The 23756-nt window shown below is 43.4% G+C and overlaps 2 protein-coding genes across 4 annotated transcripts in view; both read right to left on the bottom strand.

The window, feature by feature from the left end:
* Positions 1–395: 395 nt before the first annotated feature.
* On the bottom strand, positions 396–10105 carry LOC115102231 (TBC1 domain family member 25-like). 3 transcript variants are annotated; one of them, XM_029621930.2, is made up of 7 exons: positions 9919–10105; positions 8837–8946; positions 8191–8345; positions 7831–7955; positions 7467–7658; positions 4564–4863; positions 396–3202 (listed from the first exon to the last, which is right to left on the bottom strand). In XM_029621930.2, the coding sequence occupies exons 1-7, from the start codon at positions 9961–9963 to the stop codon at positions 1448–1450; spliced, it is 2682 nt and encodes an 893-aa protein (XP_029477790.1). In that variant the 5' UTR covers positions 9964–10105; the 3' UTR covers positions 396–1447. The 3 variants fall into 3 exon arrangements, with proteins under 3 accessions (XP_029477790.1, XP_029477791.1, XP_064861449.1); XM_029621931.2 differs by having other exon boundaries at positions 4564–4839; XM_065005377.1 differs by lacking the exon at positions 9919–10105 and adding an exon at positions 9627–9714.
* Positions 10106–14847: 4742 nt separating this feature from the next.
* LOC115102230 (5'-nucleotidase domain-containing protein 2-like) overlaps positions 14848–23756 on the bottom strand; it is a 28736-nt gene continuing 19827 nt past the window's right edge. Inside the window, exons 7-14 of the mRNA XM_029621929.2 lie at positions 23572–23632; positions 22757–22859; positions 22515–22616; positions 22299–22380; positions 19951–20037; positions 18129–18269; positions 16689–16753; positions 14848–15878 (exon numbers count right to left, since the gene is read on the bottom strand). Coding sequence (XP_029477789.2) covers positions 15617–15878; positions 16689–16753; positions 18129–18269; positions 19951–20037; positions 22299–22380; positions 22515–22616; positions 22757–22859; positions 23572–23632 — 903 coding nt within the window. The 3' untranslated portion in view covers positions 14848–15616. The remainder of the gene's footprint in view (positions 15879–16688; positions 16754–18128; positions 18270–19950; positions 20038–22298; positions 22381–22514; positions 22617–22756; positions 22860–23571; positions 23633–23756) is intronic.

The raw sequence follows: 23756 nt of genomic DNA, 5'->3' as shown, positions 1-23756 counted from the left end.
AGTATTGAGATAAGTATTTGGTCACCTACAAAAGTTTATTTTCCACCATAATTTGCAAATAAATTAATAAAAAATCCTACAATGTGATTTTCTGTCATAGTCTAGTTGAAGTGTACCTATGATGAAAATTACAGGCCTCTCATCTTTTTAAGTGGGAGAACTTGCACAATTGGTGGCTGACTAAATACTTTTTTGCCCCACTGTATAACATTAATTTACACATTTAAAACCATTCTCATAAAGCCATGATGAATCCTATACCTTATGAAATCTTTTAGCACCATATAGTAGCTATGTGCACATTGTGCAATGTACCAGTCATACATGATCTAGGGCAAACGCATAATTTGTGCATCCATTGTTTGTTATCGATTAAATGATCCATTGAACCCGAATAGCAAAACATTCCCATTTAATACAGTATATTGTTCAGAACATAGTGGTTGCGTGTGACTCAAAAGCAAACAGTCAATTGTGAGCGAAAATTCAGAAACTGGCCATGAAACTGCAGTACTGAAACCCATTGATTTCTTATAAGGCCTCTCCCAATATACTGTAACTTTTCTTTGCCATTCAGATTCCTATGGGGCACAACATGCTTCATAGTATTTCTAAAGAAAATAACTTCATCTCACCTTGACATTTAAAATGTGACCTTGCAACACCAAAATGATACAGTATTTAAATGATTTTGATAGAAAATGTAATGATACACAATGCAATTACTGACTCATGAATATAACCTTTACAAAGCTCATTTGCTGTTGTTAGTGTCCTCATAATCACTATGCTGGCATGTGTGTAGTCAAATACAGGCATATTTGATATATTCTCAACAGGGCATTTTTAAGAGGAGTTGCATGACTCATTCATACTGTTCATATTTCTCCATACTTCCAATGGCCAGCGCCCACTCCAACTGTAGCCAAGTCAGGGAACAGAGGGGGCAGAGCTTGAACCAGTAACCATACACACTGCAGTTATGCTAAAAAGTCCAGACTAGCAATGTGCCAGTTTTGGTTCTTAGCAGTGTGATCACACAACTAGAGCTCTTTGGTCAAGAAGACACAGTTGTGGCTTATCCAATGAGGTTCTTATCCATGTTAACCGTGGGCAACACAATGTGTCCAGCTCTGGGCCCTCATATAAAGGTAAAAGGTATTTGAAACATTATTATCCCTGTAACTAAAAGTTTGAAACAGTAAAAACTCAATGGATGAGTGCATAGCAAGGCAAGAGTAAGCATGAGAACTTGTCGATTAGAGGAAATGGAGAAAAGAGCAATACTGACAGCATAGACATGAAAAACTAACAGTAGTAACCTCCTAGTCAAGTCTGGTATGGGTGGAGAGCTAAATAAGATGAGCAACAATAAAGGGACAAGCAGCTGGACTAGGCAACCATTACTCATTGTACTGTAAATGTGTTGGGGATATAGTGACAGAAGTCAAGAGGAGGGAGAGAGGGAGACAGGTGAAGAAGGGGAAGGTATGGTGTCAGCCAGGTTATAGGTGGAGTTTGGAGAGGATGACAAAGGGGTAAAAAGAGGCCTGGTGGCAGAGGGGGGCGGGGAGTGGAAAGCAGCAGTGACTGTGGTGGGCGAGTCCGAGCTGACCTCATCCCCTTCCTCCGAATCCCACACCTCACTCTGCAGGTAGTCCGCAAACAAGGCTTTGGCGCGCTGCAGCACCCTGCCCAGATTGTGTCGCCGAACAAGGCGGTCAAAGTGCATAGCCAGCTCGTTGTAATCAAAGCTGTTCTTTATAATGTGGTCTCGATGCTCCAACAGGATTGACAGGCACAGGAACAACATGAAAGGATTCCCTTTACCAAACTCTTGAGGCGGTGGCAGGGAACAAGGTTTGATGGTGGTATTCTCTGGTTTGGTTGAATTTGGAGTGTTGGGCGCAGTGCTGGAGGCTCTGCTGCAAGGAGAAGGGAGGTTACTGGGAAAGGACTTGTTCACTGTGCTGACCGGCAGCGAAGGAAGAGCTCTCCCGAAGGACAAAATAGGGGAGGAGAGCAATGATCTAGTCAGTAGGGGAGAGGAAACCAAGGACCTCCCTGTGGGGGTAGCGGGAGAGTTAGCTCCGGTTCCATTCGGCACCGAGGCAAAGGAAGCAAATCCTCTTGTGGCTTTCTCTGGCGACTCAACCCTTCCATTGGGTAAAATGGGGGAGGTGTACTTTGGTGACGGGGTGTCTGGGAGGGCACCTCTCCAACTTGAGGGGGAGGGAGTGGAGCCTGGAGACGGAGAGGAACCATTCTTCCAGCTTGGCAGACCATGAGGAAATGGGGAGACCGGAGAGGCTGTTTGTCCATTAGGGGAGCTCCTCTCCTCCGTCGCTGGGCTGGAGGACTTGTCATCATCCGTTATAAGAGGTGCCCTCTCCCCTGGATCCTCCTCGCTGTCCTCGGTGACCTGCCGGGCCAGTGGACTTGATACAGGGTGCAAGGAGGCTTCCATCTCAACAGGACCCTCTGGTGGGTCTCTCTCCACGAAATCAAAGCTGTCCTTGTTCCGTGCATTGTAGTATTTGAACTCACCAAAACTGGTCTGCTTCTCAAAGGGAGGAACAGGCGCATTATTGTGCGCCTTCTCCTTAACTACGTAAGGCATGTCAAAGTTCCCCTCACCCTCTCTTATGGCTCCTCTGTCCTCCCGCTCTCCTTCCTCCATGTCGATCTTTCTCCCGCCGTCTGCCTCCTCTCTTGAAGGCCTCAACATGTGTCGTCTCCGCTGCTTCTCTTTCTGCTCCCCTTCTTCTTCACCTGTGAAAGCAGGCCTCTTTTCAACACCACTCTCAGATGTCATTCTAGTCTGGTCTGTCTCTAGGGGCGGCCCAAAAAGCTCCACTTCCGTTTCGGGAGGATCAGGAGGCAGGGAGCTCCAGGTGACCTCCAGCATCCTCAGGGCATCGTCGAAGGCAAACTCCCGTTTGAGTTCCAAGAGCAGCCAGCGGTAACAGAAGAACAGGTCATCAGCTCCGCGGGACACCAAGTAACAGTAGAACTCGGGGTCCGAGTACTGCAGCAGCAGCTTCAGATGCTGGAACTTGACGGACATGAGTTGGCCATCCGGGCGGAAATTGCCCTCTAGGCGTTTCATGATGCCACAGAAACAGATGAATGCATGTGCCTCATTGTCCATAACGGCAAGTATCGGAGAAGCGATGTCACTCATGCCTTGGCAGTACGACACCTACGAAACAGAGTTGAAATGAATTAAAACACAGCAAAAACTAGGATTACATACACTACATGACCAAAAGTATGTGGACACCTGCTTGTCAAACATTTAATTCCAAAATCTTGGCCATTAATATGGAATTGGTTCCATTCAGCCACAAGAGCATTAGTGAGGTCGGGCACTGATGTTGGGCATTTAGGCCTGGCTCGCAGTCGGTGTTTCAATTAATCTCAAAATTGTTCGATGGGGTTTTGGTCTCTGTGCAGGCCAGTGATGTTCTTCCACACCGATCTCGACAAACCATTTCTGTATGGACCCCGCTGTGTGCACAGGGGCATTGTCATACTGAAACAGGAAAGGGTCTTTCCTCAAACTGTTGCCACAAAGTTGGAAGCACTTAATCGTCTGGAATGTCATTGTTAACTGTAACGTTAAGATTTCCCTAGCCCCAGACCATTATTCCTCACCAACCAAACTTTACAGCTGGCACTATGCATTCGGGAAGGTAGAGTTCTCCTGGCATCTGCCAAACCCAAAATCGTCTGTCGGACTGCCAGATGGTATAGCGTGATTCATCCCTCCAGAGAACCTTTTTCCACTACTCCAGAGTCCAATGGCGGCGAGCTTTACACCACTCCAGCCAACGCTTGGCATTGCAATCTTAGGCTTGTGTGCGGCTGCTCGGCCATGGAAACCCATTTCATAAAGCTCACGACAAACTGTTATTGTGCTGATGTTGCTTCCAGGCAGTTTGGAACTCGGTAGTGAGTGTTACAACCGAAGACGGACAATTATTTTATGAGCTGCGTGCTTCAGCACTCGGCTATCCGAGTGACCTACCACTTCGTGGCTGAGCCATTGTTGCTCCTAGATGTTTCCACTTCACAATAACAGCACTTAGTTGACCGGGGCAGCTCTAGCAGGGCAGAAATTTGAGAAACTGACTTGTTGGAAAGGTGGCATCCTATGACGGTGCCACATTGAAAGTCCCCGAGTTCTTCAGTAAGGCCATTCTTCTGCCAATGTTTGTCTATGGAGATTACATGGCTGTGAGCTCCATTTTACACACCTGTCAGTAATGGGTGTGGCTGAAATAGACAAATCCACTAATTTGAAGGGGTGTCCACATACATTTGTCTATATACTGTATCACTGCAAGCAGACGGAGTTTACTAATCATAACTCAAATGCAAATAGACAGAATTGAAGACGCCAAACACCAGCGTTGAGCATATATTTGTTCTCACTGAGCTAATAAACACCACACCCCTTAGCATGTCTGCATGTCAAGGAATGTAAAAGGAATGCAAACATGTCCGTATAAAGCCACCATCAGGCTACCAAAGAGGATGGGAAAAAATAGATCCCAACACCTGTGGATGTGTAATGGCAAAGGTGGTAAGCAGGTCCGTGAGAGCGGTGAGGTGGGGGCTGTCCTCGGAGCCGGCGTAATAGGGATGGGCCCGGTCGGTCCTCAGGACATCCTTCAGTACGTTGCCCCTGATGAACTCCAGGTCCTCTGGACTGACCCTAGCTGACCACTCCCCCTTCAGCTGGTCGTACTCCCTAGTCTTTCTCTTCATGTAGTCCATCCTCTCCTGACCGGTCAGCCCATCGGGGTACACGTTCAGGAGGTAACGCCACACAACCTGGACACAGAGGAAATGACAGATCTGAAATTATTTTTTACCACAAACTGTCCATTAGAGAAGGGGTTTGACATGTAGGATATACACCAACAATTTGTAGGCTCTACACTCCAGTATTTTGGATTTTTAGATCAAATGTTTCATATGAGGCGACAGTAAAGAACACTTCTACATTAATGTGGATGCTACCATGATTATAGATAATCATGAATGAATTGTGAATAATGATGAGTGAGAAAGTTAAAAGGCACAAAGACATACCCCCAAGAGATGCTAACCTATCAACATTGCCAATAACAGGGGAGGTTAGCATTTTTTTCATCATTATCCACAATTCTTTCATGATTATCCGTAACCATGGTAGAATCCACATTAATGTAAAGTGTTCAAAAACATATTCTATTCTGTGCCGTCCTTGGCCAGCTCTCCCGCTATCTCTCTCAGAATGACCTTCTTGATCCAAATCAGTCAGGTTTCAAGACTAGTCATTCAACTGAGACTGCTCTTCTCTGTATCACGGAGGCGCTCCGCACTGCTAAAGCTAACTCTCTCTCCTCTGCTCTCATCCTTCTAGACCTATCGGCTGCCTTCGACACTGTGAACCATCAGATCCTCCTCTCCACCCTCTCCGAGTTGAGCATCTCCGGCGCGGCCCACGCTTGGATTGCGTCCTACCTGGTAGGTCGCTCCTACCAGGTGGCGTGGCGAGAATCCGTCTCCACACCACGTGCTCTCACCACTGGTGTCCCCCAGGGCTCTGTTCTAGGCCCTCTCCTATTCTCGCTATACACCAAGTCACATGGCTCTGTCATAACCTCACATGGTCTCTCCTATCATTGCTATGCAGACGACACACAATTAATCTTCTCCTTTCCCCCTTCCGATGACCAGGTGGCGAATCGCATCTCTGCATGTCTGGCAGACATATCAGTGTGGATGACGGATCACCACCTCAAGCTGAACCTCGGCAAGACGGAGCTGCTCTTCCTCCCGGGGAAGGACTGCCCGTTCCATGATCTCGCCATCACGGTTGACAACTCCATTGTGTCCTCCTCCCAGAGCGCTAAGAACCTTGGCGTGATCCTGGACAACACCCTGTCGTTCTCAACTAACATCAAGGCGGTGGCCCGTTCCTGTAGGTTCATGCTCTACAACATCCGCAGAGTACGACCCTGCCTCACACAGGAAGCGGCGCAGGTCCTAATCCAGGCACTTGTCATCTCCCGTCTGGATTACTGCAACTCGCTGTTGGCTGGGCTCCCTGCCTGTGCCATTAAACCCCTACAACTCATCCAGAACGCCGCAGCCCGTCTGGTGTTCAACCTTCCCAAGTTCTCTCACGTCACCCCGCTCCTCCGCTCTCTCCACTGGCTTCCAGTTGAAGCTCGCATCCGCTACAAGACCATGGTGCTTGCCTACGGAGCTGTGAGGGGAACGGCACCTCAGTACCTCCAGGCTCTGATCAGGCCCTACACCCAAACAAGGGCACTGCGTTCATCCACCTCTGGCCTGCTCGCCTCCCTACCACTGAGGAAGTACAGTTCCCGCTCAGCCCAGTCAAAACTGTTCGCTGCTCTGGACCCCCAATGGTGGAACAAACTCCCTCACGACGCCAGGACAGCGGAGTCAATCACCACCTTCCGGAGACACCTGAAACCCCACCTCTTTAAGGAATACCTAGGATAGGATAAAGTAATCCCTCTCACCCCCCTTAAAAGATTTAGATGCACTACTGTTCCACTGGATGTCATAAGGTGAATGCACCAATTTGTAAGTCGCTCTGGATAAGAGCGTCTGCTAAATGACTTAAATGTAAATGTAAATGTCTTATTTACAATAACTCCAAAATGACAATACATTATTTACCATTCCCTTCTATTGGGCACAACATCATCTGAAAAACAACCAAAACAAATGTTGCAAGGTTGTTGTAGTCTTGGCATGCTAGAAATATGGGACCAAATACTCAACTTTTGACTACTTTAATACACATAAGTGAATTTGTCCAAATACTTATGATACCTTCAAAATGGGGGGACAAGATACATAAAGTGCTTTCATTTCTAAATGGTAAAACAGATATGTATGAAAATACCCTCAAATAAAAGGTGACATTCTGTACTGCCACCTCAGAGCCAAATTAAATGTTTTAGCTTCACTATCTAAAATATCTATGTTCATACAATATAGTGAGTGTATAGTAATTTAATAATATCGCTCTTCTACATTCAAATGGCATTTCTTTGTGCTCATTTTCTCATTGTTCCACATTGAATGACCTACATAGATACTCTGTTTACACTCTGAAGTGAAACATGCTTTAGTCCCACATCTAATTCACACTTCGGGAAATTATTAATATCCAAAGACCATAAGTACACAATTCCCGACCATGTTTTGGAGACCATGGGCTTTTCTCAAACTCAAATGTCTGCGTAAATCTCCCATTGACACCAATGCATGGTTACAAGAAAGTCTAAGTTAAACACACTCAAGTTAAGATTCGGCACTATGGGATTTTCTTTGATTTTCTAGTACTTTCAATTATATTTGTGAAATGCTTTGGTATCGAGGGTTAAAATAGCTATCTGTTAGTTGTTGGAATCTCTCAGTGAATGCACTGTTACCTTGCGTAGTGAAGGCTCTACCCCACCATGATAGATGCGTAGCCTCAGTTCCTCTGGTCGGGAAAGCTGGCCCTGGCCGTTGAGGTAACTGTGGAACTCTGCATCGCTCAATGGGGGCTTGAAAGGCTTCACCTCCTCTCCATAAGACCAGCTCAAGGCCTGTTGTACTCTGGACAGTGTTCGACCCATCATCTGAACAGAGACAGACAGCAAGAGATTAAACCGCAGGTGGGTCTTTGGGAGCAACACTAACCTAAGAACTGGAGTTATTTAGCATTAGCAGAAGGACCTGACTCAAGGCAGCAGTGACAGGCTGGTAAAAAAGATGGCTGACAGGGTGAAGAGCGAGAGCGTTGTCAGTAACCTGGGACAGTAGGGACTGGGTGAAGGGGAGGGCAGCAGCCGCCAAGGACCTCCTATCCCCGGGAAGCTGGTCAGAACAAATCACTTCTTTTGGGCTTATTATGTCCCAGTCTTCCATAACGGGACCTAAAAGGAAGAAGGAGGGTAAACGAGATGGTCGTAAAATGGGACTGTATGAAGGAGAGGCCAACAAATACATTGCAACAACAAAAAAAGCTTCAATAGGAGCTACTTAACACAAGCTAATTTACCACATTTCCCAAAAACATATACTGAATGAAAGCGTGCACACACACACACAAGTTCTTCAGGTGGTGACCCATAGGAACACATCAACAGAACGTTTGACAGGTCTGCTTACTGTCTTCGGCAGGCTTAATGTCCATCTTGAGTTGTAGATAAGGTTTAGCTGCACTGACAAATGCAGCATCTAAATCCCAGTCAGACAGGAGCGAAAGATACACTTCCAAACCCCCACGGTCCCGGGATAGGTAACTTATTCCAAAGTTGCGTTTGCTAATTCGGAAACAAGAAAATAGCTGATAGCAATATTTAAAAGGCTGATATCAATTCTAGAAAACATGGCAATCCAAGTCATTCCATATCCATAACCTTTTCAAACTTTACTGTAGGCAAAGCTTTCTCACGAAACAATACTTTCTAATATTGTCTGCAGAATGGTGAAAGTGCAAAATAATGGTGGAATTCAGATATTCTGTCAATGTTTAGCACTATCCATGGAGTTTTTAAACTATGGCGCACGACATGGTTCAATGCGCCAACAAATCAGCACAATCTACTTTTTCAAACTGCAGCCATCTTGGAGCTAAAATTGGGATCATGTAAACTGTGCTAATGCCAATACAAAAAAAGAGAAACGAAGAGCAATGTACAAAAGGGCAAACTTAATAAAGTGCATGGAGGCTGCCATTTTTATGCACCTCCACAATTCTGCTTGCCATGTCAATCAACAGCACTGTAGACATTATGTTGATGCTCCTCCTCACCCATTTAACTCAAAGGCTCGGATGAGGATGTGCTGTAGCACCTCAAGTGATGTTATCTGAGGATCCACAGCAAATGAGCGAAACTCCACTGGCAGCATCCCCTCACACTTCTGAGGAAGGCGAGAAACAATCATGTAAACATTCATTGAGGTACATTGTAGGCCTATTTCATATCATCACTGTAAATCATGTGTGACTGAATCAATGTCATTCTTCAGTTCCAATAAAAAGGCTAGCCTGGGTTCCAGAATGAAGTTTTGAAATTCAGTTAACCCAGGCTACCAAAAGCCAACAACAAAGGTGAATGTCATAAATAGCAGACTGACCTTCTACAATGGCAGACTAACCTTTTTTTGTAACGATTGGGTCGTAGATTTTTTTTAAATGGTGTAGGCTATATTTGTCACAAGAGAGCAGAAATGCTTCCTTTTATATCACTAAATGACGTGTTACCAGTTCTCAGTCAAGAGCTCAGAGCTGATCTGGTGATGACGGCGATGTTAACTAAATGACTCACTACTATTACTAAAGCATCACGACAACGGTATAATAACCAGCCACGTCACTGTGGGGTTCTGCCTGTGAATAACAGTTCATTATTTGGTATAACACAATAAACCATTCTAACTAGCTGTCAAGATTAGCGGGTTTAGTTGACTCTCAATATTGCTTTAAAATTGTTTCCCCGGTGCACGATCACATATCAACACCAGCAGCAGGTAGCTAGTTAGACCTATTGTCAATAAACGAATCGTCCTAATCCGTTATTTTTCATAGATACATTATTTACTTTTTGTAGTCAGAAGATCCAAGAGGGTTACGTTCAGAATAACAGTCCATCCTCATTAGATGTTAGCAGGATCAATGCTAAAAAAAACAACAAAGCACTGTTCTGGGTAGAAGAAAATGATAGCAGTTCAAACTGCTACAAGCTAACGCAAAAGTCAGCAAAATGTAACGAGAAATTGCCAAAATACGTCAGCCACAGTGATAACAATAAAGCTAGCTACCTGGAAATGTGATACATGTCAAAGGGTACCCCAAGCTAGCTGCAGCTATTCCATCGTTCACATATTCCTCACCTTGACTTTGACACGCACTACGCCCCTCTCCTCATCAGTTGCCATGTTGATGAGGAGTCCACTGGACCCGCGATTGTTGTATTCAATTCGATTTTTCTTACATAGGCATTTGTCAAATTGGAAGAGAACGGTTGCGGCGACTCATGTTTTTCAGTCGCGGCTTTGTCCAGACCTGTACATCTACGACATTAAGAGAAATCTGTTTCCTGTTTGACGGGAATTTGTTTAAAAATAAAAGCTCATTCACACATTTGCAGTACTTCACTGAAGCTAAATTTGTCAAATATTATTTCCGTGATTATGTTCTGAGTAACAAGAAACAGAAAATATAATTTACTACAGAATTTGAGAATAATCCGATGTTAACATTCTAGCTCAAAATTGGAAAAATACCCCAAATGCCTTTCTTGCTAACAAATGAGGACTTTTAATATCTCAAAAAAATATTGACGTTTCAGCTTTCACGACTGGAACTCGGGATATGACGCACGTATACATTACATCATTTAGTGCTGCTGATGGTGCGTTTAAGGAAACTCGGAACACGGTAATTTCCAACATGGAAACTCTTAGTTTCCCTTAGTTTCCCACCTGGAAAGTGTGGATTTTTTTTGTATGGAGGTCAATGTGAGAATGTTGAATTTGGTCAACAAATGTGCTACTTGAGGCTTATTTGATCGAATTAGAAGTTTGGTAATGTTTAGCTTGTTATGAATGTACTGATATAAGGAACCAATACACACAGTCAAGTGGGAAAGCAAAGGCTAGCATTTTCAAACTAAATTTACATCCTGCAGCACTAATTCCAATAAGTTTTGGGACACTGTAAAGTCCATGGAGAATAAGAGTACCTTCCACCCAGCAGCCCACTGAACTGAGACTAGGAAACGCTGTCACCACTGATAAATCCATGATAATCGAGAATTTCAATAAGCATTTCTCTACGGCTGGCCATGCTTTCCACCTGGCTACCCCAATCCTGGCCAACAGCTCTGCACCCTGCCACAGCAACTGGCTCAAGGGCCCCCCAACCCCCCGCTTCTCCTTCTCCTTCACCCAAATCCAGACAGCTGATGTTCTGAAAGAACTGCAAAATCTGGATCCCTACAAATCAGCTGGGCTAGACAATCTACACCCTCTCCTCCTAAAATTATCTGCCGCCATTGTTGCAACCCCTATTACTAATCTGTTCAACCTCTCGTTCATATCGTCTAAAATTCCAAAAGATTGGAAAGCTGCCAGCGGTCATCCCCCTCTTCAAAGCAGGAGACACACTCAACCCAAACTGTTACAGACCTATATCCATCCTGCCCTGCCTTTCTAAAGTCTTCGAAAGCCAAGTGAACCAACAGATCACCGACCATTTCGAATCCCACCGTACATTCTCCGCTATGCAATCTGGTTTCTGAGCTGGTCACGGGTGCACCTCAGCCACGCTCAAGGTCCTAAACTATATCATAACAACTATCGATAAAAGACAGTACTGTGCAGATGTCTTCATCAACCTGGCCAAGGCTTTCGACTCTGTCAATCACTGTATTCTTAGCAGCAGACTCAATAGACTTGGTTTCTCTAATGACTGCCTCGCCTGGTTCACCAACTACTTCTCAGATAGAGTACAGTGTGTCAAATCAGAGGGCCTGTTGTCAGGACCTCTGGCAATCTATATGGGGGTGCCACAGGGTTCAATTCTCAGGGCGACTCTTTTCTCTGTATATATCAATGATATAGCTCTTGCTGCGGGTGATTATTTGATCCACCTCTACGCAGACAATACCATTCTGTGTACATCTGGCCCTTCTTTGGATACTGTGTTAACAAACCTCCAAACAAGCTTCAACGCCATAAAACACTCCTTCCGTGGCCTCCAACTGTTCTTAAATGCTAGCAAAACGAAATGCATGCTCTTCAACCGATCGCTGCCCGCACCCGCCCGACTAGCATCACTACTCTGGACGGTTCTGACATAGAATATGTGGACAATGATAAATACCTAGGTGTCTGGCTAGACTGTAAACTCTCCTACCAGACTCACATTAAGCATCTCCAATCAAAAGTTAAATCTAGAATCGGCTTCCTATTTAAGCCTCCTTCACTCATGCTGCCAAACTTACCCTCGTAATTGACTATCCTACCGATCCTTGACTTCGGTGATGTCATTTACAAAATTGCCTCCAACACTCTACTCAGCTAATTGGATGCAGTCTATCACAGTGCCATCCGTTTGTCACCAAAGCCCCATATACAACCCATCACTGCGACCTGTATGCTCTCGTTGGCTGGTCCTCGCTACATATTTGTCGCCAAACCCACTGGCTCCAGGTCATCTATAAGTCTTTGCTAGGTAAAGCTCCGCCTTATCTCAGCTCACTGGTCAACATAGCAACACCCACCCGTAGCACGCGCTCCAGCAGGTATATTTCACTGGTCATCCCCAAAGCCAACACCCCCTTTGGCTGCCTTTCCTTCCAGTTCTCTGCGGCCAATGACTGGAACAAATAGCAAAAATCACTGAAGTTGGAGACTTATATCTCCCTCACTTGCTTTAAACGTCAGCTGTCAGAGCAGCTTGCCAATCGCTGCAGCTGTACACAGCCCATCTGTAAATAGCCCGTCCAACCAAATATCTACTTCATCCCCATATTGTTATTTATCTTCTTGCTCTTTTGCACCCCAGTATCTCTACTTAGACATCATCATCTGCACATCTATCACTCCAGTTAATACTACATTTTAATTATGTCACCTCTATGGCCTATTTATTGCCTTACCTCCCTAAGCTTACTACGTTTGCACACATTGTACATAGATTTTTGTATTGTGTTTTTGACTGTACGTTTGTTTATCCAATGTGTAACTCTGTGTTGTTGTTTTTGTCGCACTGCTTGCTTTATCTTGGCCAGGTCGCAGTTGTAAATGAGAACTTGTTCTTAACTGGCCTACCTGGTTAAATAAAGGTGAAATAAAATAAATAAAAATAAATGGCGTGGCATTCCGGCAACTTTGAGAAAACCAATTTTGTATTGGAGTTGTGCCTGTTGTTTTTGTTTACATGTGTATCTGCCCTCTTATTGGCTAGAATGTTCTCACCTGATCCCGCCTCTTCCTGTCTGCCTTTGCAGACATTCATTCCCATTTTTAGTGGTCACTCCACTATCTTGTCAGTTTACAATCTTTGTTTATGTTAATTTTGACTTGGAGGTTCTCATTAGCATAGAGTTGATCAGGCTGTTGATTTTTGCATGTGGAATGTTGTCCCTCTCCTCTTCAATGGCTGTGAGAAGTTGCAAGATATTGACTGGAACTGGAACACGCTGTCCTACATGTAGATCCAGAGCATCCCAAACATACTCAATTTGTGACATGTCTGGTGAGTATGCAGGCAATGGAGAACTGGGAAATGTTAATCTTCCAGGAATTATCATGCTGAAACATGAGGTGATGGTGGCAGACGAATGGCGCAATGGGATTCAGAATCTCGTCACAGTAGCGCTGTGCATTCAAATTGCAAAATGTTCGTAGCTTATACCTGCCCGTACCATAACCCCACCACCACCATGGGGCACTCTGTTCAGCAAACCACTCACCCACACCACGCCATACACACTGTCTGCCATTTGCCCAGTACAGTTGAAACTGGGATTAATCTGTGAAAAGCACACTTCTCCAGCATGCCAGTGGCCATCGAAGGTGAGCATTTACCCACAGAAGTCGGTTACGATGCCAAACTTGTAGTCAGCTCAAGACTCTGGTGAGGACGACCAGCACGCAGATGAGCTTCCCTAAGACAGTTTCTGACAGTTTCTGCAGAAATTCTTCGGTTGTGCAAACCCAGCTTCGTCACCTGTCCTGGTGGCTGGTCTCGGATGATCCCACAGGTGAAGAAGCACGATGTGGAGGTTCTGGGCTGGCGTGGTTACATGTGGCCGGTTGGACATACTGCCAAATTCTCTAAAATGAGAAATTAACATTCAATTCTCTGGTAACAGCTCTGGTGCAAATTCCTGCAGTCAGCATGCCAACTACATGCTCCCTCGAAACGTCTATGAAATTGTGTAATAAAACTGCACATTTTAGAGTGGCCTTTATTGTCCCCAGCACAAGGCGCTCATGTGTAATGATCATGCTGTTTAATCAGCTTCTTGATACACCAACCCTGTCAAGCAGATTAATTGTCTTGGCAAAGGAAAGATGCTCACTAACAGGGATGTAAACTAATTTGTGAAGAAAGTTTGAAAAAATCAAGGTTTTTGTGCATATGGAACATTTATGCAATCTTTATCCTGGAGATGCTCACTAACAGTGATAAACAAATGTGTGCACGACATTGAGAAATACGCTTTTTGTGAGTATAGAATATTTCTGGTATCTTTTATTTCAGCTCATGAAACATGGGCCCAACTCCTTGCGTTTATATTTTTGTTCAGTGTACAACGTATATGATAGATAGCTGGAATCCTCAAATAATCATTTAGTAAGCAAAATAAAATTATAAAGTGCCATTTATTTTTCCAATTCTTGAATTCACCATCCTACCATACTTCCCTCCCTTGGTGGAGTGTACTGTTCAGGAACTGACATGAAAGCTCAGTTACTACAAAAACACCACATTTAGTTAAAAAGGTCATTCTGATTTGGGTTGGCAGTTAAGTATTGCATTTTGTAACAAATTCTTATTTTTTGTAGATTTCTATTTAATTTATATGTATTTGGATACATTTTCCCATTATAAACAAACTAATATGGCAGCTTAATACATTTGGACCATTATGATAACATTGTGCCACCAGTAGGAGCAGTAACACCAATGCCAACTTTTAGGTAATTGAGGATTTTCATAAAATGGAGGCCACAGAAATGCAAATCTATGGTCAATAACCCTTTTCAAATAATTTACAAAAGTGATATGATTAATAATTTCTCACAATGCAACACCAATGACACTTTATTTAAACAATTCTCAATCCTCACATTTACGACACACTAAAAGGGTTTGATTAACTAATCCTTTCCTTTAATATAGGACCCTATGCTCAAGGTCCTTTGTAATGAGTGATTTTCAAGGTGGTAACACCAATGACTTAAAATATACTTGTAAAAAATTCTAATAATCAAGATCCATTACACAAATCTCAAACTGATGCGGTCATAAGATACTGTATATCATTATATGACATCAGTCCGTTACATGGTTAAAATGAGATTTAAAAAGTCATCATGTGACAGATATCAAAAACATACATTTGTACATGGTGTGGATAACAAGTTACAACCTTAACTAACCTAAAAATTAAAATAATAGCTAAACCCATCAAATGTCCTGGCCAACCAAGTGATATTGGGTGACTTGAATAGGCAGCTATTATGATATGCTACTACTGTAGGCCTAAAGCACCTTTTTTTTTCTTCTTTTTTTTTACTAGGCAAGTCAGTTAAGAAAAAAATCTTATTTTCAATGACGGCCTAGGAACAGTGAACGACAGATTTGTACCTTGTCAGCTCAGGGATTCGAACTTGCAACCTTCCGGTTACTAGTCCAACGCTCTAACCACTAGGCTACCCTGCCGCCCCACTCATGATCCGTGCAGACCTTTAACCTGTTCTGGGTTGTCCACCATGCCTCCTTACTCTCAGTTTAGCCTCTGTTCCTGCATCTTCATATTCAGTTTGCAGTTTGTGAGATCTTGGATTGCCCCTCTCAGCGGATGTGAGCCATCTCCTCCAGAAAGGGAGTCTTCATGCAGCCAGTGCAAAGCTGGTCCATCCACAGGGGAGCCTCATGCTGCAGGGGGGTGCGACGAGGGTAGAAGGTGTAGGAGAGGTCGTAGTTCAGCAGACAGCTGATGGATGCCATGTAGACATCAGAGAAGCGGCACAGGCGACGGGAGAAGTAGGTGGGGTTGTGGCAGGTGCGGAAAATGCTACCAAAGTGAGGGTTGAACAGGTTCTTGGTCACAGCTCTGTGAGGGGGGAAAATGAAAGGGTCAAAGGAAGTTCATAGGTCAGTACGAAGCTTGTTAAGTCAAAATTACACTGAATCCTTTAGGTGTGACTTGCTGTCCGACGGTCTTGATAAGTTAAATTTAGAATATTATGACATACACTACATGACCAAAAGTATGCGGACACCTGCTTGTCGAATATCTCATTCCAAAATCATGGGCATTAATATAGAGTTGGTCCCCCCTTTGTTGCTATAACAATGGTGGAGAGTTTTTTCACCACTCCAGCTGATGCTTGGCATTGCGCATGGTGATCTTAAGCGTGTGTGCGGCTGCTCGGCAATGGAGCCCAATTCATGAAGCTCCCGATGAACAGTTCTTGTGCTGATGTTGCTCCCAGAGGCAGTTTGGAACTCGGTATTGAGTGTTGCAACCAAGGACAGACAATTTTCTTGCGCGCTACGGCGTTCCCGTTCTGTGAGCTTGTGTGGCCTACCACTTCACAGCTGAGCCATTGTTGCTCCTAGATAATTTCCACTTCACAATAACAGCACTTACAGTTGACCAGGGCAGCTCTAGCAGGGTAGAAATTTGATGAAGTGACTTGTTGAAAGGTGGCATTCTGTGATGGTGCCACATTGAAAGTTACTGAGATCTTCAGTAAGGCCATTCTACTGCCACTGTTCTACGGAGTTTGCATGGCTGTGTGCTCGAGTTTAACACCTGTCAGCAACAGGTGTGACTGAAATAGCCGAAAGCACTAATTTCAAGGGGTGTCCACATAATTTTGTATATTTAGTGTATGATATCTACTAACACTAGACTCACCGAAGCTCTTCTCTCTCCTTCAACCAATCCTGCAGAACTTTCTTTGACTCTGGATCTCGATGAATCTGCAACAAGTTCAATAAAAATGTTTTTACTTGAACACGTTCATCTTAACATAAAAAAAACATGGCATGGCTGATGGGTAAAAAAAAAAATCATAATATTAGCTTGTAGTAGTAGTGATTATTGTGGGGGTACAATTGATTGGGACCAGAGTATGTGCAGCGGAGCATGACCAATTTGACTGGAGCGCTGAGCGAGATTACCAAAGGCTGGAGCCTGCTCCAATTTCGCTCCAGTAGCGCTCACCTCACAAGCTCATGGCATGCCTGGCCCAGCATGCATTTGTAGTCTACTTGTGTGCTACTATAGCCCCTTGCTTTAGCTACTGTCATGGAGTTCAACATATTTTAATAAAGAAACTGATAAAACAGTTGCAAAATCAAAATGACTTACAAGGACGAAGAACAAGAGGGGGAGTGCGGTGATCTAGTGTCCACAACTAAAGAATCATTATGGAATCTGAAAAGACGCGTATCCAGAAAGCGTGATGGTGTACTCCGTGTACATGCTAAAAGAAATGAACAAGGTGGGCAGAAAAAAACCTTTAGGCCTACCTATCCTACCTATAGAAAACTACAAAATAAAACACCTCTGCATCTCTGCCCAGCCTGACCAGAGTGGACAAAAGGGTGTTTAGCATCCCCAGAGGCTCTGCAAGCTCAGAGAGGATATTCTCCACTGCTGGCCTGCTCTCCAGGCATCATCGCATGAGTCTGAAGCCACAGACTCTGGCCAAACTCGTGTTTCTAAAAATGAATTCAAAAAGGCACAGTAGACTAAGCCTAATAAGGCATTTTACATTTAATTCTAAGTCACAGCCTATATACTCAACTTATAGACTATAATGATACAACGAAATGTTGTTTAAATGCTGAGCGCTTTATGTCCCTACCAGCCTATTCTGTAACACTCGCAAATGCTTCACAATGTATTCCTTTGTAGGCTATAGCCTTGAAATAATACAGCCTTAAATAATTCATTTTAGTTCCTTCTTAGGCTCCCTGTCTGGCTCCTGACCTATGTAGAGTGTTTATATGTTGTATAATATTTCATGTGGCCTATTTGAAATGAGCGCTTCTTACATTACCCTTTTCATGTTTATTAAAATAATTTTCATTCAAATCATATGGTTTGGTTTTAATACTTCAAAACCATATGGTAGGTCAAGGCAGTCACAAAAATAGATGGGTGTTGGCTAAATTGTGATTTTAATGAATGGAGCGAGTTTTGAGCAGCATTTTTTCCCACACTGAGTGTGGAGCGGTGCTGCTCCATGAGCGATGAGTGGGATTTCCAACCGGTAAACGCATCATTGCTTTGACCTCACAGTTTGCCGATTTCTATGTTGTAGAACACCCTATAGCTCGATAAGTGTACCTGCATGCGCTCCAGCAGACCGGTGAGTGCCTGCAGCCAGGTGAGGCCCTGGGCATACTGTTCCGTGTTCACAACCCTGGTCTCCACCTCCAGCTCCGGTACTATGGCTCCTGTCCGCCAGCCGTGACGCAGCATCAGGTCCTGCAGAAGAGCATGAGTAGTCAGCCCAGTACAATGACTAGCCACAACATGACACAGGTTATTACAGTAAGCACAATGTGGGACACAGACCTTAAAACAAAGTCAATTTCTGTTTGCAATTTCCTGTGTGGAGAAATCACATCCACACTGCCTGCATCAGTCACCAAAACATTCAGACATAGTCCCAGTACCAGTCAAACATTTGGACACACCTACTCATTCAAGGGCTTTTTTTTCTCTAAATTGTAGAATAGTGAAGACATCAAAACTATGAAATGACACATATGGAATCATGTAGTAACCAAAAAAGTGTTACATTTTGCCATTTCAGATTCTTCATAGCAGCCACCTTTTGCCTTGATGACAGCTTTGAAATCTCTTGGCATTCTTTCAATCACCTGGAATGCTTTTCCAACAGTCTTGAAGGAGTTCCCACATATGCTGAGCACTTGTTGGCTGGTTTTCCACTCTGCAGTCCAACTCATCCCAAACCATCTCAATTGGGTTGAGGTCAGAGGATTGTGGAGGCCAGGTCATCTGATGCAGCACTCCATCACTCTCCTTCTTGGTCAAATAGCACTTACACAGCCTGGAGGTGAGTTGGGTCATTGTCCTGTTGAAAAAACAAATGATAGGCCCAAACCAGATGGGATGAAGTATCGCTGCAGAATACTGTGGTAGCCATGCTAGTTGTGTGCCTTGAAATCTAAATAAATCACAGACAGTGTCACCAGCATAGCACAACACCTCCATGCTTGACGGTGGGAACCACACATGCAGAGATCATCCGTTCATCTACTCTGTATCTCACAAAGACAGGGAGGTTGGAACCAAAAATCTCACATTTCTGTCAAAGGACAGATTTCCACCGGTCTAATGCCCATTGCTCATGTTTCTTGGCCCAAGCAAGTCTCTCCTTATTATTGGTGCCCTTTAGTAGTTGTTTCTTTGTAGCAATTCGACCATGAAGGCCTGATTCACACAGTCTCCTCTGAACAGTTGATGTTGAGATGTGTCTGTTACTTGAACTTCCGTGAAGCATTTATTTGGGTTGCAATTTCTGAGGCTGGTAACTCTAATGAACTTATCCTCTGCAGCAGAGGTAACTCTGGGTCTTCCTTTACTGTGGCGGTCCTCATGAGAGCCAGTTTCATCATAGCGCTTGATTGTTTTTGCGACTGCACTTGAAGAAACCTTACAAGTTCTTGAAATAATCCAGATTGACTGACCTTCATGTCTTAAAGTAATGATGGACTGTCATTTCTCTTTGCTTATTTGAGCTGTCCTTCCCATAATATGGGCTTGGTCTTTTACCAAATAGGGCCATCTTCTGTATCACCCCTACCTTGTAAAAACACAACTGATTGACTCAAAGGCATTAAGGAAATAAATTCCACAAACTAACTTTTAACAAGGCACACCAAGTGACTGACTACCTCATGCCAAGAGTGTGCAAAGGTGTCATCAAGACAAAGAGTGGCTAATTATTATTAATATATTAACATATTTTATTTTGTTTAACACTTTGTGGTTAATACATGATTCTATATGTGTTATTTCATAGTTTTGATATCTTCAATATTATTCTACAATGTAGAAAATAGCAAAAATAAAGAAAAACCCTGGAATGAGTAGATGTGTCCAAACTTGTGACTGGTACTGTAAATATAGTATGACTCACTGCCAAGTCACTGTACAGATGATCTCCAAAGTACAGCACCTTGGATCCTCTCCATCCTGTGAGCCTGAGAAAGTCAAACAGGTTGCCCTACAACAAGGAGACAGCGTAATGAATGTCACAAGGAATTATTATTAAGTTAAATCAGGCAATGGTTGAAGTTAACAGAGGAGGAAATATGACAAACAACGTGAATTGGCAAAACTATAACATGACAGTAATTATGTGGTCATGGATGTGGTCTTTCATCAAATTCTGCTGAGGCTTTAGCAACAGACAATTATTGGCCTTGAGGGTCAGTCTGGCAATGATGTTGGCAGTGTTCTTAGATGAAAAGTACTGCATGGTTAACATGTCCAACTGTGAGGCAACAATACATGTAATTTCATCAAAGTAGTATCCATTTATCACCAAGCCTGATCGATTGTCCCCAAATCCTGTCCAGATAACAGAGAACGAGGTGGCCTCATGCTTGTCACATATTAAGCCACAGAAAACACCGGGCCCAGATGGACTACGGGGCAAAGTACTGAAGGTCTGCATCGACCAGCTCAAGGGAGTCTTCACACAACTGTTTCAACTCCTGAGCACCTGTACTGTGCAAAACTCCTGGAAGGTGTCGACCATTGTACCGGTGCCTAAGAAGTCAGAGGCCAAACTACAAATGACTTTCGCCTGTGGCCCAATGCATGGAAAGGGTTGTTAGTAAGCACCTTACCCTGTCCATAGCAGATCATCTGGACCTGATACAGTTTGCCTATTAGTCAGAGGGGGACTGAGGATGCTATCCTGACCTTGGTGAACATAGTGGCTAGTCAGTCACCTTCAACATGATAAATCATATGCACACGTTATTTATTGATTTTAGTTCAGCTTTCAATACAATGCAAATGCACATACTGCGGAAACGACTACTGGACCTGAATGTCAACGGCGGCCTCGCAGGTTGGATCAAGGACTTAAACTGACTGCCCACAGAGGGTCCTCATGAATGGGGCCCTCTCTGATGAACTGACCCTGAACACAGGGGCACCCCAGGGGTGTGTCCTTTCACTGTTGTTGTTCTCTACCTACACTAATGAAATGAAGATCCACCGAAACAATGTGAGACTTTTCAAGTATGCGGATGACATGGCTCTAATAGGACTCTTTTTTTAAAGATGCTACGTCAGATGGGAACAACTATTTTAAACAGATCAAAACCTTCAAGAATGATGCTGGTCAAGTACCCTCCACATCAATGTAGAAAAGACAAATGAGTTGATCATCAATGGCAACAACTTGCCAATGTCCCAACCACTCTCTCTGAATGACCAACCAGTGGATGTGGTTGAGTGTTTCAAACATCTAGGGACACAAATTGATAAGAAGCTGAGTTTTACAGAGAATGCAGACTATTTGTTTTAAAGCAAGCCATTGCCTGTTTTTAATCAGGAATTTGAAGGCGTTTGGGGTCAGCCAAGATGCTCTGGAGAGGGTGTACAGCAGCTTGGTGGAGAGCATCCACACGTTCAATATGACAGTCTGGTATGGTAATCTGAGCGTGAGGAGCAAAAGCAAACTGACCAGAATAGTAAACACAGCCAGCAAAGTAATTGGTCAACCACAGGCACATTTGAGCATTCTGTTCCACAAGTCAACCATAAAGAAGGCACTGGCTGTCATTGGTGACCCCTCCCACCCTCTATTTGAGAGGCTTCTCTCTGTCCGGCACTTCAGAATTCCCATGGCCAAGAAGAACGTGTTCAAACATTCATTCATTGTGCTGTTGGACTACTAAATGCAACCGTAAATTTGATCTGTATATGTACTTATCTATCCAGTGCAGTTGGGACAGCGGTCAGTTGTGAGTGAACGTATGGCCTATGTTTTTAGTATGATCGACTGACTGGTTTAAGTGTGTATGATGTGAGAATGTATGTGATCCTTTTAATGGAAGGTGATGTCCATCCCGGATGGACAATAAAGTTTAGTCTATTCTATTCTGACCTAAATTCAAGGACAAGACTAACATCTTTGCACAGGCTTCAAAGGCCAACTTTGTAACACCAGCCTAACTCAAGACTTTGGACATTTCATTCAGGTTGATTAAAGAGTTAACATGCCAGTCCAATCATGCGTCATTCACTTCCCACAATAAAAGGAACAAATACAGTTTTGACATTGTGAATCTCACAAATTACCACAATCTGTTACGCAAGTAGTCAATGCTGGTAAATCCTGCAACGGAGTTAGTCACTTTGAGTTAGCCATATATTTTCCAAGTTGGAAAAGACAGTACCAGCCAACGTGCCACTTTAGTTCCATATACTGTATACAGTAATACTGCTGGGTAATGTCTACACTCCTACCTGTTTGTAGACCTGGCCCTTATCCAAGCTCTTGATCTTGTCCCACTGAAGGTCCCCGTTGCTATCCAAACGTCTGAAAGGTCTGCAAGTGGCAAATATGGTCACAGAATGACCTTAACAGTATGCATTTTCTGTGAATTTATGTGAAGACCAAAGTTTCGGGTTTTGGACACTTCTTGATTGGGAATATAAAGGTATGCAGTGTACCAGACTTACTTGCCACAGCTGTTGAAGAAGTGTGGTTTGTCAGCTTGAACAATAACAATGTCAAATAAGTCCCTCCAGTCCTTTCCTACCATGTATTTCATCCCTTTGTCTCTAAATGAAGAAACAAAGCTGGTTAGTCAACAACCACGAAAGGTACAGATAATGTGCAGAGCTGAACATGCCCAGAGAACAAATCAACAACCTGCATGTATATCTCTGATTAACTCCGTTTGGTTGATGGTGGCACTCACACAAAGCTAAATGGGCTGTTGGTTATAAGGAAGAGCTTCTTGCCATGGCTTGCCAGACGGTGTAGAACTGCATATGTCTCATCACCTCTGAGGATATATTTCTCTGTGGGAGGGAGATGAGAAGAGGGGGGGTTGGGGGTCAATTCCAACTTCAAGCAGACTGAGCTTCCCTAGAGCATTTCAAAAGTATGTAAATATTCCACTTCCATCAGAATGTATTGTTCCTTGGAAGAAACTGGCAGATTTTCCCATTTGGAAACAGTCCTGTAGCATTTAAGCAAAAGATGAAGGTATTTAAAGTACTTTTCTTGAAACTGTGAGAGAGCAGAGTATAAAGAGATAGATATGTCCTAAAAATGTTCTCCTCTCAATTCCTGCCAAACCTGAACTCCGTAAACACATATTTAAACAAAAACTAGGGTTTAAGGTTATAAATTGTTAAGTGTACTATCATTTTTATATTCACTTAAAAGTATGGTAATATTTTTGCACTTTAAAGTATGTTAGTAATGTTTTATCAATTATCTTGACTTCCACTTGGCCATGGTTTTCTGGCTTGAAAAACATGCTTTTTACCTAATCATATAACCCGAAAAATATTATCTGCAGGACTGTTAAATTTCTACACTGTTTAGGTTTTCAAATACAAAGAATGAAGAGTGAAGCAAGACCACAATGCTTTTTATATAGGGGATTTTCACACTATTCAGTTTGAAAGAACCTGCAAACTGGGTGTGGGTGACATAGGAAGCATCCGATAGAAACATATGAGATTTATATCTAGAAGCAAATATTTTTATATGTATATATCTCACCCAAGTCTTGCATTATCCACTTGTACATGTAGCCTTTGATATGCACCATTCCAATGGCATCCTTAGGAAAATAAACACAGTGGATAAGCAGTTGAGCTGACTGTTTTCCCTGAGTATGCTTATATACAGTCGTCTTGCTCAAGGTTTAAATACATTCTTGACTCGACTTCTGTATTTACACTTTT

Source organism: Oncorhynchus nerka, linkage group LG20 (genome assembly GCF_034236695.1).
Source record: "Oncorhynchus nerka isolate Pitt River linkage group LG20, Oner_Uvic_2.0, whole genome shotgun sequence".
Taxonomy (NCBI): domain Eukaryota; kingdom Metazoa; phylum Chordata; class Actinopteri; order Salmoniformes; family Salmonidae; genus Oncorhynchus; species Oncorhynchus nerka.
Note: the sequence above shows the minus strand (reverse complement) of the source record. Positions and strands in the feature narration are given on the sequence as shown.